The sequence below is a fragment of the Suncus etruscus genome, chromosome 1 (genome assembly GCF_024139225.1).
Source record: "Suncus etruscus isolate mSunEtr1 chromosome 1, mSunEtr1.pri.cur, whole genome shotgun sequence".
In the NCBI taxonomy this organism is placed as follows: Eukaryota; Metazoa; Chordata; class Mammalia; order Eulipotyphla; family Soricidae; genus Suncus; species Suncus etruscus.
This window is the reverse complement of record NC_064848.1, coordinates 163174397-163191215: the sequence shown is the minus strand read 5'-3', so window position 1 is coordinate 163191215 and position 16819 is coordinate 163174397. Positions and strand designations below refer to the sequence as shown.

The 16819-nt window shown below is 42.7% G+C and overlaps 1 protein-coding gene across 1 annotated transcript in view; it reads left to right on the top strand.

Moving 5' to 3' along the window:
• Positions 1 to 16243, top strand: part of ATAD5 (ATPase family AAA domain containing 5) — a 49551-nt gene extending 33308 nt beyond the window's left edge. The window contains 7 exon segments of the mRNA XM_049771166.1: positions 1256 to 1349; positions 3971 to 4035; positions 6683 to 6863; positions 12071 to 12249; positions 14189 to 15045; positions 15841 to 15999; positions 16165 to 16243. Of these exon segments, the coding sequence (XP_049627123.1) occupies positions 1256 to 1349; positions 3971 to 4035; positions 6683 to 6863; positions 12071 to 12249; positions 14189 to 15045; positions 15841 to 15999; positions 16165 to 16243 (1614 nt within the window).
• The last annotated feature ends 576 nt before the right edge of the window (positions 16244 to 16819 follow it).

Genomic DNA, 16819 nt, shown 5'->3' with positions numbered 1-16819 from the left:
CAAAATTTTAAACTGTGAGAGTCAGCCACACCATGCAGTGACCAGCCAAAACGGACACTCACACAAAAGCATATAATTTTAGCAATAATATATGAAACACTATTGCATTTTGCCATTTTGAGTGAGGGTAAAAATCCTACAGTGATGGTGAGGGTGTGCTGTGTCCTCCACACTAAGAACTAATGGCAAGATGTGACCCAACATGTGACACACGGGTCGTTCTCCCCCCCTCTCCCCCCCGCTGGCCATGCAGTTGTTTCCGAGGGATGGGAGGCGGGATGACGCAGCCTGGGGGCAGGACTATGCACTTGGAGATCTCTCCTCAGAGGTCCCTCCTCAGAAGCACAGAACAAAATCCAAACTTGTCAAAGAGCCACAGTATACAAAATAATGAGTAGAAGCAAAGAGCCGCATTCATTTTGGCCGGAAGCCGCTTGCTGCTCGAGAGCGGCGTGTTTGCCATCCCTGATATGGGATGTTGGGGTTGAATTGGATTGGCTCTGAGCAAGGCAAATTCTCTTCCCCACTGTGCTATAGCTCTGACCCATTGTAACCCATTGGCGCTCCAGGGTTATTACTGGCTGTGCGCTCAGAAATTGCTCCTGGCCGGGGCCAGAGCCGGTAGGGCATTTGCCTTGCACGCGGCTGACCTAGGATGGACTGCTGTTCGATCCCCTGGGCGTCCCTTGTGGTCCTTCAAAGCCAGTGCCGATTTCTGAACGCAGAGCCAGGAGTAACATCTAAGTGCCTCCGGGTGTGGCCCAAAAACAAAACAAAAAAGAAATTGCTCCTGGCAGATTCGGGGGACCAAATAAGAGGCTGGGGATCAAACCTCGGTCTGTCCCAGGTCGGTTGCATGCAAGGCTAAACACCCTACTGCTGTGCTATCACTCTGGCCAGTCATTAATCTTTTTAAATTATTGTATAAGACAATATAAGCTTGGAGTATGGCCTAACTTCATAGTATTAATAAGAGAAAATATAGCACAGCGGTAAGCCATTTGCCTTGCATGCAGAAGAACGGTGGTTCGAATCCTGGCGTCCCATAAGGTCCCTTGAGTCTGCTGGGGGCCATTTCTGAGCATAGAGTAGCCACTGAGCGCTGCCAGGTGTGACCCAAAAAACAAAAACAAAAACAAAAATTCATAAACTTTATTTCTAGTAGACATACAATGTCGCTGTTATGTATAAATAATTATTACTTAGTATGTGCGTGGTTGCTCAGTATGTTAACATTTCAATGAATAATTCTTAGGTTGATGTCATTTTTGAAGAAGATGCTGGGTTTTTGAATGCAATCAAAACATTCATGGCAACAACTAAAAGACCTGTAATACTTACTACAAGTGGTAGGTAACAGATTTAATGGATCATACTTTTAGTTAAAATATTTGTTAAAACTAATTTTTGTGTGAAATATTTTGTTTAAAATATGTTTTTGACAATTGAATAATATGCAGCTATTAGGAAAATTGAAGTTATGAAATTTGCTTTTACATGAATAGACATGGTAATATGATGCTGAATGAAATGAGTTAAAGGGAGAGGTACAGGGCCAGAGAGATGGCATGGAGGTGGGGCATTTGTCTTCCATGCAGAAGGACGGTGGTTCGAATTCCGGCATCCCCTATGGTACCTCGAACCTGCCAGGATTGATTTCTGAGCATACAGCCAGGAGTAATCCCTGAGTACTGCTGGGTGTGACCCAAAAACCGGGAAAAAAAAAAATAGGAAGAGGTACAGACATAGAATGGTCACACTTATCTGTAGGATATAAAAATATATAATTAAGGGCTGTAGAGATAGCACAGTGTTAGGACATTTGTTTCCCTTGCATGCACCAAACTGGAACAGGTTGATTTAGATTCCTGGCATCCCAGATGGTCCCAGAGCCTGCTTGGAGCGATTTCTGAGCCCAGAGCCTGGACTAACCCCTGAGCGCTGCAGGGTGTGACAAAACAAAAAAAAAATCAATCCATACTATGAGAAAATACCCAAAGATAATAGAAATGATGGGTGGTCAAGTGCAGTTAAGACAGAGAAGGGAGGGGCCAGAGAGATAGCATGGGGGTAAGGCGTTTGCCTTTCATGCAGGAGGTCATCGGTTCGAATCCTGGGGCCCCATATGGTCCCCTCTGCCTGCCAGGAGCAATTTCTGAGCCTGGAGCCAGGAATAACCGCTGAGCACTGCCGGGTGTGACCCCCAAAAAAAAAAAAAGGCAGAGAATGGGGGCCCGGAGAGATAGCACAGCGGCATTTGCCTTGCAAGCAGCCGATCCAGGACCAAAGGTGGTTGGTTCGAATCCCGGTGTCCCATATGGTCCCCCGTGCGTGCCAGGAGCTATTTCTGAGCAGACAGCCAGGAGTAACCCCTGAGCAATGCTGGGTGTGGCCCAAAAACCAAAAACAAACAAACAAACAAAAAAGACAGAGAAGGGACCATGATGACAGTAATAGTTGGACATGATCACTCTAGGCAAGAATTGGGAATTGAAAGGAAGTAAATTGATATGCATGGTACCCTTACATCAACAGTATTCTAAGTAGCAGTGCCTGAAAGGAACTGTTGTCAGAGCAGGCTGGGGGTGATGGGAGGGTAACTGAGGAAATTGGTGTTGGGAAATAAACACTGGTAAAAGGACTTGTGTTGGAACATTTTATAACCAAAATTCAAATAATTTTTTGTGGGGAGGGGTTAGGTCACACCTGACAGTGCTTGGTTATCCAGGCTCTGTGCTCAGAAATTATTCCTGGCAGGCTTGGAGGATGATTATGGGATACTGGGAAATCGAACCTGAGTCAGCTGTGTGCATGGCAAACACCCTGTCCAGTGTACTATTGCTCCAGCAACCCCCAACAACAACTTTTAAACTCTTATCTCATAGTGATTAAATAAAATTTAAAAATAAAAGGTGTTTAAATAAAAAAAATTAAATAAAGTGCCTTTGACCTAGAAATATAGCTAGTAGAAGAATACCTGCCTCGTCACTTTTTTTTTTTTTTGGTTTTTGGGTTACACCCAGCAGCGCTTAGGAGTTACTCCTGGCTCTACACTTAAAAGTCACTCCTGGGGTCCGGAGAGATAGCATGGAGGTAAGGCGTTTGCCTTTCATGCAGGTCATTGGTTCGAATCTCAGCATCCCATATGGTCCCCGAGCCTGCCAGGAGTGATTTCTGAGCATGGAGCCAGGAGGAACCTCTGAGTGCTGCCAGGTGTGACCCAAAAATAAAAATAAAAAAAAATTGAAGTTGCTCCTGGTAGGCTCGGGGACCATATGGGATGCTGGGATTCGAACCTGGTCCATCCTGTGTTGGCCAAGTGCAAGGCAAATTCCCAACCACTGTACTATCGCTCCTGCCCCTGCTTCATCACTCTTATTAAGGTCTTTTTTTTTTTTTTTTTTTTTTTTTTTTTATTAAGGTCTTGATTCTCACTACCAACCAAAAAAAAATTTATTTGGTGCCAGAGATGAAAGTACGGCAGGTAGGGCACTTACCTTGCATGTGGCTAACCCAGGTTCAGTCCCTGGGATCCCCTATGTTTCCATGAGCACTTTTAGAAGTGATCCCTAAATTCAGAGCCAGTAGTACAAAGAAAAAAAGTCTTTATCATAATTCAGTGGTTTCATTGAAGAGCATAGTTATTGTAGATCAAGATAGACATTCATTTCCTGGACCAAAGAGATAGATAGCTCAATGGGCTCAGTGGATGCTTTATATAAGAAGATCTGATTTTGATTCTCAGCATCATAGGAACCCCTGAACAATGGCAGATGTGGGCCTCTACCCCACCCTCACACACAGAAAAGGCAAAAATAAATTTAGACCCTGAGAGATATAGCAGATTAAGCAGATGCCTTGCACATAGGATTTATAAATTGCATTTTAGTTTCTTTGTAATAATTATTGAAATAAGAATCAATTATATTCATACTGTTAAGGTTTTAAAAAATGTTTTTCTTTCCTGTAGATCCCACATTTAAGTTAATATTTGATGGCTATTTTGAAGAAATTAATTTCAGTACTCCTTCACTGGTAAGTTTTGAATTTTGAGGATCATAAGTTAGGTATCATAATTAGGTAATGTTGGATCTCCTTGATATCTGTTATAATATTTAAAATGTCACTGAAGAATGTTAAAATTTCTGTGTTTCAGAAAATATTTTTATTTTGTTTTTGTTTCTTTTTTTGGGTCACACCCAGCAGCCCTCAGGGGTTCCTCCTGACTCCACACTCAGAAATCGCTCCTGGCAGGCTCCAGGAGACCATATGGGATGCCGGATGCGAACCAATAACCTTCTGCATGAAAGAAAAATGCCTTATTTCCATGCTATCTCTGGCCCCTTGTTTTTGTTTTTGGGTCACATCCGGCCGCACTCAGGGGTTACTCCTGACTCTATGCTCAGAAATCACTCCTGGCAGGTTCGGGGGATCATATGGGATGCCAGGTTTCGAACCACCGTCCTTCTGCATGCAAGGCAAATGCCTTTCCTCCATGCTATCTCTCTGGCCTCAGTATTTGATGTTTTTCATTTAAAATGTGGGGGGAGGGTCCTGTATCTGGGGGGTGGTATTTAAATTTTGAATGATCTGCCAAATGGAGTCTCATATGCATGAGAATTCTAGCTACTAGTCAGACTTTTTTGTTTGTTTTTCTGTTTTGGTATCCACATTATGGTTTTCAAGGCTTACTCCTGGTATCACTTGAGTGTGGAGTGCTGAGGGTTTAAAACAGATTGGCCACATACAAAGCAAGTAAATGCTTTACCTGCTGTACTTTTAGTCCAGCCACTCTTTATGTTAAATTTTAGGGAGGGATTGATCTAAATCTCTATTGTCCAATGTGGTTTCTAATGGTAAGATGAGACTACTGAGCTTTAAGTGTGTGCCCAGGGCCTCGAAGAGATAGGTCTTTGGTGCAGGGTGCTTGTCTTGCATGCAGCACCACTCATGTCCCTTGAGCCCAGCCAGGACTGGTCCCTAAGCATAAAGCCTGGAATAAACTCTGAATACAGTCAAATGTGAACCAAAGCCAAATAAAATATGAAGATTGTATCTAGGGGCCAGATAGTATAGAGGTTATGGTATTTGCTCTGTGTGTGTGTGGGGGGGCGTGATAATGGTTCTAATACCTTCACCATATTGTTGACCCAGCATTGCCTCTGAGAATAGAACTATATTTGACCACTGAGCATGGCTGGGTGTGCCATATCTCACCCAGAAAAAAAAAAGATGTCTGTAGGCCAGGACTCGACATAAAGTGGTTGAACACACGCCTTTATCATGCAAGTCCCTGAGTTCATTCCCCAGCACTATATATATTCCCTCTCTGCCCTTTTCCACGAGGAGTAGTTCTAATGCCCCTCTCCTCAACCACTACGGGGTGTAACTTGGAAGGTGCCCTCATAATAGCCTTAGGGCAGCACTCAGGTGTGGTTTCCCAAGAACTAACAAAACCAAAAAAGAATGTGTCAGTTCCACAGTCACAAAAGGTGTACGGCCCAGAGAGTAGTCTAGGGGTGGAGTGCATGACTTACAAGTAGCTAATCCTGACAGTCCACAGCACTTTAAATGGTCTCCTAGCCCCACCAAGAGAGTTCTTTGAGCACAGAACCAACAGTGGCCCTAGAAAACTGGTAGGGGTGGCCTCCACAATTCAGTTTGGAGAATCTCCAAGTGTTTCCTTTCTGTTTTACTTTTTATTTATTTATTTTTGGTTGTTTTTTTGGTTTTTGGGTCACACTCGGCAGCGCTCAGGGGTTACTGCTGGCTTTAAGCTCAGAAATAGCTCCTGGCAGACTCAGGGGACCATATGGGATGCCGGAATTCGAACCACTGTCGGTCCTGGGTCGGTGCAAGCCAAACTTCCTACTGCTGTACTATCTCTGGCCCCTTCTGTTTTATTTTTATTTTTGGGCCACCCCTGGCAGTGCTCAGGGATTATTCCTGGTTCTGAGTTTAGGAATTGCTTCTGGTAGTCTTTGGTGAGCCATATAAGGTGACAGGGATTGATCCGTGGTCAGCCATATGCAAGGTAAATGCCCTACTCACTTTACTAGCTCTCCAGCACCTCTTTGCTGTTTTAGAATAATGATAATAAAAGAAGTATTTATAACTGTTTTATATTTGATGTTTTTCAGTAACTGTTTCCCTTTTAGTACAACATTAATAATCTTATGAATTTCTGGTTATTTTTTGGGGGGGGTCTCACACCTGGCGGCGGCACTCAGGGGTTACTCCTGGCTCTGCGCTCAGAAGTCACTCCTGGGGTTGGAGAGATAGCATGGAGGTAAGGCGATTGCCTTGCATACAGAAGGTCAGTGGTTCAAATCCCAGCATCCCATATGGTCCCGTGAGCCGGCCAGGAGCGATTTCTTAGCATAGAGCCAGGAGTAACCCCTGAGTATTGCCGGGTGTGACCCAAAACCAAAAACAAAACAAAAAAAGAAGTCACTCTTGGCAGGCTCAGGGAACCATGAGGAATGCTGGGATTCGAACCACGGCCCATCCTAGTTGGACTGTGTGTAGGCAAATGCCCTACCGCTGTGCTATTGCTCACGCCCCTGAATTTCATTTTTAATTTTAATCTGAATACCTAATATCTAAAAATTTTTAGGAATGTATTTTTGATATATTTCTGTAACCTCCAGATTCTCATATTCTCTTCCCTTTTCTTTGTAAGCTAAATGTTGCCAGTTACCTACAGATGATCTGCTTAACTGAGAATTTTAGAACAGATATGAAAGACTTTGTTACATTGCTAACTGCAAACACTGGTGATATAAGAAAAAGTATCCACTACTTACAATTCTGGATTAGAAGTGGAGGTGGATTTTTGGAAGAAAGGCCACTTGCCATTTGTCGTAAGTAATAAAATAATTTTTTTTAATTTTTTATTTTTAATTATGAGAACAAAGATGCAAAGAAAGAGGACAAGGTAAAGTTACAGTGGAAGGACAATCACCCATAACATAATTCTCAGAGAAGTCCCCTTGCTGATATCTTAACTTTGAACTTTCAGCCAAAGAACATTAAAATAAATAAAACAGAATCCATGTACAATTACTTTGTTCCTCAAGTCCCCAGATTGTAACACATTATATTTCTTTGTTTATTTGTTTGTTTTTGTTTTGTTTTTTTGGTTTTTGGGCCACACCCGGCGTTGCTCAGGGGTTACTCCTCGCTGTCTGCTCAGAAATAGCTCCTGGCAGGCACGGGGGACCATATGGGACACCGGGATTCGAACCAACCACCTTTGGTCCTGGATTGGCTGCTTGCAAGGCAAACGCCGCTGTGCTATCTCTCCGGGCCCAAGTTAACCTCAAATTTTAAGTGTTTTTTTTTTAAGGATTAGAGTCAAAGGAGCACAGTAAAAACGGTGTTAGAGTGGCAATTGTTGTTTGCATAGGCCCACCAAAATAGGAGGGGCATGGAAAGGAATAACCTTGGCCTAAATACAAAGAGACCCTACCCCTGAAGTTTCCTGGCATAAGACCAACTCTAGGCTCCAGGCAAGTTAGATCGTCCTATCTAAGACATTGTCCGTAGTGCCGACACACTTTTCACACAGTCTCTGTTGTTGGTATCATGTTTCTGTAGTAAAGATCCTGGAATCTGCATATCCTACATTGAAGTCAGGATGTGGAGCGTCCTCTCGTTTCACCTCACCATTAAAGGGCAATGCAGGAAGCCCTGTCCTGTAAGCAGGTCGTTGTTGTTAAGTCTTCTCACTTTAAGGGAAGTCTCTTTTGAGCAGGTCGATGTCTGAGCAGTGGTAGGGTCTTCTGTGGTAAAGGATTGCTTCCAGGTGATGTTATAGACAAACCTGGATGTTTCGTGGATGGCTTCCCTGGTTCAGGGGTGAATGGAAAATGCCCTTTCTTCTGACGCCTGTGCCAGGTCATTATGCCAATGTTCAGCGTGTAAGGTTCCTTTGCACTACAAGATTTGTGTATTCCAATCTCTGTTAGATAGGATCTTATTTGTATGTATAGTATTTTCCCATTTTAATGTGCCTATGCAAAAAAAGGAGCAATGCCACGTGGCGTTATTTGTGCATATGGGGGCCATAAGAACAAGTCCAACAATCCTCATGACATGGTTCAATCATAAGCATTAAACTGGGGGACTCTTTCACCAAAATTCCTTGTTGAACAGCTCATAAAGAGAAGATAAAAAGTGGTTAGAATCGTCACTGTATAAGAGAATATTTAGTAAGACTTATAGTTGTCAGAGAAAAAACAAAATATTCTAAAGAAATATGTGTCCATTTTAGGTCTTTTGAAACAGTTTGGGGTTGTTACACACAATGCATGGCTTTGGTCTGTGATTAGGATTGTTCAATACTGAAGTTAAAAAGAGTAATGTGGGGCCAGGAAGGTGGCGCTACAGGTTAGGTGTCTGCCTTGCAAGCAGATGGACCGCGGTTCGATTCCCCTAGTGTCCCATATGGTCCCCCCAAGCCAGGGGTGATTTCTGAGCACATAGCCAGGAGTAATCCCTGAGCATCAAACGGGTGTGGCCCAAAAACCAAAAAAAATAAAAATAAAAAAAATAATGTGGGTTAGTGATGTTTGGAGGGTGAGAGAGTTAAGGAGTAAAAATGAGCTTTGTAGGGGTGTGGGAAAGGGCAGAATACAAAATGGACATTCTGGATACGCAAAAATAACATAAAGATAAGGAAAACTCTTAATACATGCAGTGCCCCCGCTAGTGTCCCCGTGCAGTTTTCCATATGCAGAGTGGTCAGAAATTGACAGTGACAAACAGCGCATCCGAGCAAATCTCAGCACACCCCAAGTTAGGACTCACCATTTCTGGCCTCCTGGGCTGCCACCCCAGAAGGCCTGGAGGCCGGGGGCAGAAGAGGGGAAGGCTGGGAGCATAGGCTCCCGGCGCACCCAAGTTAGGGAGAAGGCCTTCCACATGGGGTCTCCCCCAACCCCATGCCGGCTAGAGCTAGCCTCCAGCTCAAGAGAGGATCGAGAGAGAGCCGGAAGCCAGGATCTGCCCGCCCTACACCCTGTGCCCTTCCCACCCTAGAGCTGAGGGAAGGGCGGGGAAAGCTTGGGACCCCATCCAGGAGGAACCCCCGACACCCACCTTGTCTGGCCGCCTGGGCTGCCACCCCAGAAGGCCTGGAGGCCGGGGGCAGAAGAGGGGAAGGCTGGGAGCCTATCAAGCAGTGTTTAGAGGTTACTCCTGTGTGCATTCAGCACTCCTGGTGGTACCGGGGTTGGGATGGCGGAGATCATATAGATGCTGGGGATCAAACCTAGTTCAACTGTGTCCAAGGCAAATTCCCTGCCAGCTGAACTCTGGCCCTTATAAAAGAAATTTCTATAGGACACTCTGTTAAAAAATGTTTTATCAGGCAGCCCTGGAGTATTAGCACAAGGGGTATGGCTCTTGCCTTGCACGTGGCTGGCTTGGGTTCAATCCCTGGCATCCCATATGATCTCCTCCTGAGACTGCCAGGAATGATTTCTGAGCACAGAGCCAGTAATAACTCAGAGCACTGCCAGGGTTACAAACAAGAACAAAAACAAACAAACAAATATATATAATTTTTGGGGGGTCACATGCTGGGGTTTGAACCACCGACCTTCTGCATGCAAGGCATACACCTTATCTCCATGCTATCTCTCCAACCCCAGGAGTGACTTGAGCCAGGAGTAACCCCTGAGTGCCACCGCCAGGTGTGACCCCCCCAAAAGAAACAGAAATTCTAAGATTATTAACGTTGTACTAAAAGGGAAACAGTTACTGAAAAAAAAAAATATATATATATATTGAGTTAGCATGTTAGTGTTTTAAATTAATAAAACACACATGGCTTAAATAGAAATGAACTGACCCTGGAACAAATTTTATTTAAGCAGTTATAAACTGAGTTTTATATTGTTTTAGTTTTTCTTTTGGGGCCATACCTGATGGTGCTTGGGCTTCCTTCTGGCTCTCCTTCTCAGGAATCACTCTACTCAGGCCACAGAATTATGTTATTTAGCAGTTTTCCCTTCTTAACAAACAATGGTGAGTGGCCAGAGTGATAGTACAGTGGGGAGGGTGTTTTCCTTGCATGTAGCCTAGCTTCTATCCTCGCATCCCATATGATCCTCTGAGCCTGCCAGGAGTAACCCCTAAGTGCCGCCAAAAACAAATATTGGTGATTTTTCCTGTGTACATATAAAGTAGTTTCCTATGATTGTACTAATTTTAGGTTCTACGGGTGAATTAGTTCTAGGAGGTGAGTGAGCAGGTGGAAGAAGTGACTCCCAATAAAGAAATAGGCTTGCCAGGTGATTTGGAATTCTGTTGCAGGCCACCTGACTCATGACTGTCTCACCAAGTGTTGCAGTTAGCTTAGGTGAAGTGGGCAGCAAGAGTGCTTCCACTTTATGCTCGATGGACCTCAGTCCTAGGAGAAAAGTCTGGGAGGATTACTAACTAAGCAGTCTGCTATAAGCACATCTATGGCATGAACATTTGAGGCCTTCGATTAATCCTCAGTAGTACCTTCACCCTGGTGTACAGTTCCTAGGAGGTGCTATGTGCAGTCCCCAAGTAATGTACACAGTATGATTGAATTCCTGGTACTTCAGCAATAGTCCAGCAAAAGACTCTATGATGGTTATGTATGAGTACCTCAGAGAAAAGTAGGGTAACTATCATTCTCATTTGTCAATTGAAAAGTTGAAAAAGAGAATGGGGCTGGGAATAGTGCTCAATGGTAAGGTGCATACCTTGCATGCATGAGACTTAGGTTTGATTCTCAGCACTGCAAACAAACAAAACCCCAAAACCTTAAGAGTTGGTAACTTGGGCCCGGAGAGATAGCACAGCGGCGTTTGACTTGCAAGCAGCCGATCCAGGACCAAAGATGGTTGGTTGGAATCCCAGTGTCCCATATGGTCCCCCGTGCCTGCCAGGAGCTATTTCTGAGCAGACAGCCAGGAGTCACCCCTGAGCACCGCCGGGTGTGACCAAAAAACCAAAAAAAAAAAAAAAAAAAAGAGTTGGTAACTTGGTTTTTATTTACATGATCACTAGTGAAATGGTACATCTTTTTGTTCCTTTGTTTCTGAGCATATCTGGTAATGCTCAGGGCTTACTCCTGGCTCTGTACTCAGGAATTACTCCTGGTTGGCTCTAAGCATCATATGGGGTGCCGGGAATTGAATCCAGGTTAGCTGCTTGCAAGGCATGCAACTTACTGCTGTACTATCACTCGGGTGCCAGATATCTTTCTCTGTTTTGGGGTCATATCTGGCATTACTCAGGGCTTACTCCTGGGCTCTGTACTCAGGAGTCACTCCTGACAGGCTCAGGGACCATTTTGGATGCCAGGGATTTAATCTGGGTTGGCTATTAACAGCTACCCATTTGTACCCATGGCCCCCAGATATAAATTTTTTAAAGGACTGTTGTAGTTTAGATCCCTCCCTTCACTCTGTTGCGATTGTGATGTGCTTAGTTGTGGTGCTTGCACACTTGGTTGCATTAGCACCAGGGACTGAACCAGAGACCTTAGGCATATAAGGCAAGCATTCTACCACTAAGCCACATGCTTGGGCCATAATTTATTTATTTATTTTGTTGTTTTGGTTTTGGTTTTTGGGTCGCACTGGGCAGCGCTCAGGGGTCACTCCTGGCTCTATGCTCAGAAATCGCTCCTGGCAGGCTCGCGGGACCATATGGGATGCCGAGATTCAAACCACCATCCTTCTGCATGGAAGGCAAACGCCTTACCTCCATGCTATCTCTCCGGCCCTGGCCCATAATTTATTTATTTGTGTATGTATAGTGTATGTGTGTAGGGGGACTCTCTCATACACTCAAGATATTGTTTCACTTTTTTTATTAACTTATATGTTCCTTATCTCTACCTCATACAAAGCCATTTAACCAATGTAAACTGAAAATGTTTATATTAAATCTTCTTCATGTATTAAATACTTAAGTGGAAAAAAATGGGGGTATAGGTTTGAGATGTTGAATGATTAAATATTTAAATTAAAATTACTATAATTAGTTGAAATGTCAATAGATATGATTTTCTTTAATTTTATAGGTGGAAACACAAACATGCAGCTTGTTTGCTCTGACGATGATCCATTTTCTAAAAATAACACTAAAGGTAGTGAAAGGATTTCTCCAGAACTTCCTAAATGTACCACTGGCTGTGCTGAAACATTATTTGGTCTGAAGAATATTTTTTCCTCATCTGAAGACTTATTTTCATTTTTGAAGGTATTTTTTGAGTCTAATTTGGAATATTTAAGACTTTTTATCTTCTCAGCACTGTTCTGTCTTTTCCTAGGGTGACATTAATTTGCCTATAATTTATAATAATTTCATATTTTATTAAAATACATACCTTTTTTCTTTTATTTTTTTTTATTTGGTTTTTGGGTTATACCTGGCGGCGCTCAGGAATTTTTCCTAGCTCTGCACTCAGAAGTTACTCCTGGCAGGCTCAAGGGACCATATGGAATGCTGGGATTCTAACCGAGGTCCCTCCTGTGTTGGCTGCATGCAAGGCAAATGCTTTACCACTGTGCTATTGCTCATGCCCCACATTTTTTCTTTTTTGTTTTGATTTTGAGGTCACTCCTAGTGCTGCTTAGAGATTACTCTTGGTTCTCAGGGACAACGCTCTGCTTGTGCTTGGGGAACCATATGGGAATCAGGGATTGAACCAAAGATGGTTGTGTATAAGGCGAGTGCTCTACCCGTAGTGCTATCTATCCTCCACGTGATACCTTTTGATGCCAGGTACTTTAGTATTGCTTTAAATGCCTATTACAGAAATTAGAATAGTACTTAAAAAACATTTCACGGGCCCGGAGAGATAGCACAGCAGCGTTTGCCTTGAAAGCAGCCGATCCAGGACCAAAGGTGGTTGGTTCGAATCCCGGTGTCCCATGTGGTCCCCGTGCCTGCCAGGAGCTATTTCTGAGCAGAGAGTCAGGAGTGACCCCTGGGTGTGGCCCAAAAACCAAAAAAAAATTTTTTTTTTCACATAGGGGCTAGAGAAATAGCATGGAGGTTAGGTGTTTGCCTTGTCTGCAGAAGGACAGTGGTTTAAATCCCGGCATCCCATATGGTCTCCTGAACCTGCCGGGAGTGATTTCTGAGCATAGAGCCGGGAGTAACCGCTGAGCACTGCCGGGTGTGACCCTAAGACCAAAAAAAAAAAAATTTTTTTTTTTCACATAAAAATAATTTTATGGGCCCGGAGAGATAGCACAGCGGCATTTGCCTTGCAAGAAGCCGATCCAGGACCAAAGGTGGTTGGTTCGAATCCCGGTGTCCCATATGGTCCCCCGTGCCTGCCAGGAGCTATTTCTGAGCAGACAGCCAGGAGTAACCCCTGAGCAATGCCGGGTGTGGCCCAAAAACCAAAAAAAAAAAAAAATTATATTTTTTGTGATTTTTGTTTTATACCTGGCATGCTTACTCCTGGTTCTATGCTCAGGAGTTACTCTTAACAGTATTTGGGAGACCATATACAGTGCCAAGGATTAAAAACTGGGTTTGGCCACATGAAGGCAAGTGCTTTACCCTTGTACTATTGTCTCTGACCTGCAATTTTTCTTTTTCTTTTTTCTTTTTTTTCTTTTTTTTTTGGTTTTTGGGCCACACCCGGCATTGCTCAGGGGTTACTTCTGGCTGTCTGCTCAGAAATAGCTCTTGGCAGGCACAGGGGACCATATGGGACACCGGGATTCGAACCAACCATCTTAGGTCCTGGATCGGCTGCTTGCAAGGCAAACACCGCTGTGCTATCTCTCCAGGCCCTAATTTTTCTTTTTCTTCTTTTTTTGTTTTTTTGGGCCATACTCAGATGTGCTTAGGGCTTTCTTCTGGCTCTGTGATTAGGAATCATGCCTAGTGGGGCTCAGTGGACCATGGCAAACACCCTACCTACTGTACTATTACTCAGCCCAATTTTTCTTCTTTTAAGACTCAGTCTGCTTTGATGTGTTAAGGAGAATTAATAAAATTTTAACTTCTTTTTTCTTCTTTTAAGACTCAGTCTGCTTTGATGTGTTAAGGAGAATTAATAAAATTTTAACTCATATTAATCATTACTTTAAGAAAGAATATGAATTGTGTTCATATGTGTAGAAAAATATCTAAATTAGTCTGCCTTTTATAACTTATTTTTATTCAAAATTGTTTTCAGCACACAAGTAGAACAAAGGAAGAATGGCATAAGCTCATTCAGCTTCTTACAGAATTCCAGATGCAGAAGATAGATTTCTTATATAGTAATCTTGAATTCATTCTACCACTACCTGTTAGTATCATTCCCAAATCAGAAAACTTCTGTGATACTTCAGTAAATGTGGACACCAGTGCAGCAACAAAGAGTATGAGAAGTCTTACTAGGAAGCATGCTGAAGGAACACAGCCATCCAAAAAATCACCAAAAAAGAAACAGAAGAAAAAGATCATAACTCTTGATGATAGTGACTTATTTGACACTCCACTAGACTTTTTTAATGAATCGAGCAGTCTAACCCCTGATTGCAATTCAGAAGAAAGCAAAGCCCAAGATGAGGAAAGTAATCCAGAGACTAAGAAACCAAACAAATGTTTTGAGTTTAACACAGAATCTGTTCCTTGTCCTCCTAAAACAGCAGCTGAAAAAAGAAGTTCTGCCCTGGTCTCTCACTGTTTAAATTCTCTCACTGAGTTCATGGATAATATGTCCTTCTCAGATGCCCTTTTGACTGATGTGAGGGAACAAAAGGAATTTAGTAAAAATGACTTTAGCTGGACTGATGGAAAGGTTAAAAGTGGCCTTTGTGATGAGGTCAGGCTTGAGAATAATGACAGATGGACTTTCCAAAATTCTGGAGAATTAAAAGCAGCTGTAGAAGCTCTCAGCTTTACCAAATGTTCTTCTACACTTTCAAAAGCACTGGAAACCTTAAACACTTGCAAGAAACTGGGAAGTGATCCAACGAAAGACCTTACAATTCATATCTCACAGAAGCACAACGATGTATATTTCAGCCATTCAGCAGCTAATTTAGAGTAAGTGTTGCTTTTGTTTACTTTCCTCTTTTATGAAAAATGGTAAAGGGAAAATTTCTTACTGCTTTGTGGGGCGAGAGGTAGTACAACAGGCAAGGTTTTTGCTTTGCACATAGCTGACCTGTCAGGTTTGATCCTCAGCATCCCATATTGTCCTCAGAGTGTCAGCCACCAGGAGTGATCTCTGTTTTGTTTTTATTTTTTGTTTTTGGGTCACACCCGGCGGTGCTCAGGGGTTACTCCTGGCTGTCTGCTCAGAAATAGCTCCTGGCACGCACAGGGGACCATATGGGACACCGGGATTCGAACCAACCACCTTTGGTCCTGGATCGGCTGCTTGCAAGGCAAACGCCGCTGTGCTATCTCTCCGGGCCCCAGGAGTGATCTCTGAGCACAGAGCGAGTAGTAAGTCCTGAGCACAGCCAGGTGTGATCCCCAAAAAGAAAAAAAATTACTGTTTTAAAAAATTTTTGGGGGGTCACACCTGGCAGCGCTCAGGGGTTACTCCTAGCTCCATGCTCAGAAATCGCTCCTGGCAGGCTCGGGGGACCATATGGGATGCCAGATTCGAACCAATGACCTTCTGTATGAAAGGCAAATGCCTTACCTCCATGCTATCTCTCCAGCCCCTGTTTTAAATTTTATTGTGACTAGTTTTGTTTTGTTTTGGGGCATAGTAAATTCATCTGTAAACCACTTAACCCTGTCTAGATTTGAAGCAGGGAAAAGCAACAACTAAATGTTACTTGTGTTTGCACATTACAAATAAGGTGTTATGCCCTCCTTTAATTTCAGAAGTGCTTGGAAAAGAATAGCTGTCATTAAAAGTGTGTTTTCTAGCCGATCTCTTCTGAACTTGGGTAATAGACAAGCTAGCATAATTGACTATTTGCCAGCTCTTCGAAATATTTGTCAGATTGAGAAGCTAAAAGAACAAGGAAAAAGTAAAAGAAGGTAAAAATCTCTTTTATCTTTCAAATAGCTTTTTTTCTTTTTAATTTTTATTTTGGTGGTGGGTGGGGTGGTGGTGGTGGTGGTGGTGGTGGTGGATAAATAGCTTTCTTAAGATTAAAGTTCTAGTTCGATGAAAATATTAATTTTTTCTTGTAATTTTGATAGGTTCCTACATTATCTTGAAGGAATTCATCTTAACATTTCAAAAGAGACTTTGAATACTTTGGCAACTGGCTTTCCTTAATAATTTTACAATAATAATGTCTTGTACAGATTATTATGTGGTATACCTTTTTATATTGATTTTCTTGGGAGATTTTAAATTTCTCAGTGTACATTAAAAAAGACTATTTTTATTAGTATGCAAATATTTAAATGAAAAATGTAATTACATATTGTATTTATGATTGTTTTTTCTTCTGGATTTTTGCTGTGCCCTCATTTAACATTGGAGTATTTTGATGATGTTACTGTTTTATTTTTAAACCTTGCCCCATGAAGATCTGCTTATTCCTGGCTTTGCATATAGGAATTATTCCTGGTGGTGCCTGGGGGGGCCCTATGGGAAGCTAGGGATTGAACCCAGTTTGGCTGTGTGCTAGGCAAGTGCTCTATCCGCTGTACTATCTCTCTGGCCCCTTGTTGGGAGTGCTTTTGTATGTAAGTGGGCTGATTCTTAGTTTACTAAGATTATTCTAAGATGTTTAATTGCTAAACTAATTTTCCTGCTACCCTAATCCACTTCTCTCCCACCACATATAAGTAACATCAAATTGTAAATATGAATCACTGAAGTGATAATTTTCATTAATACATTTGT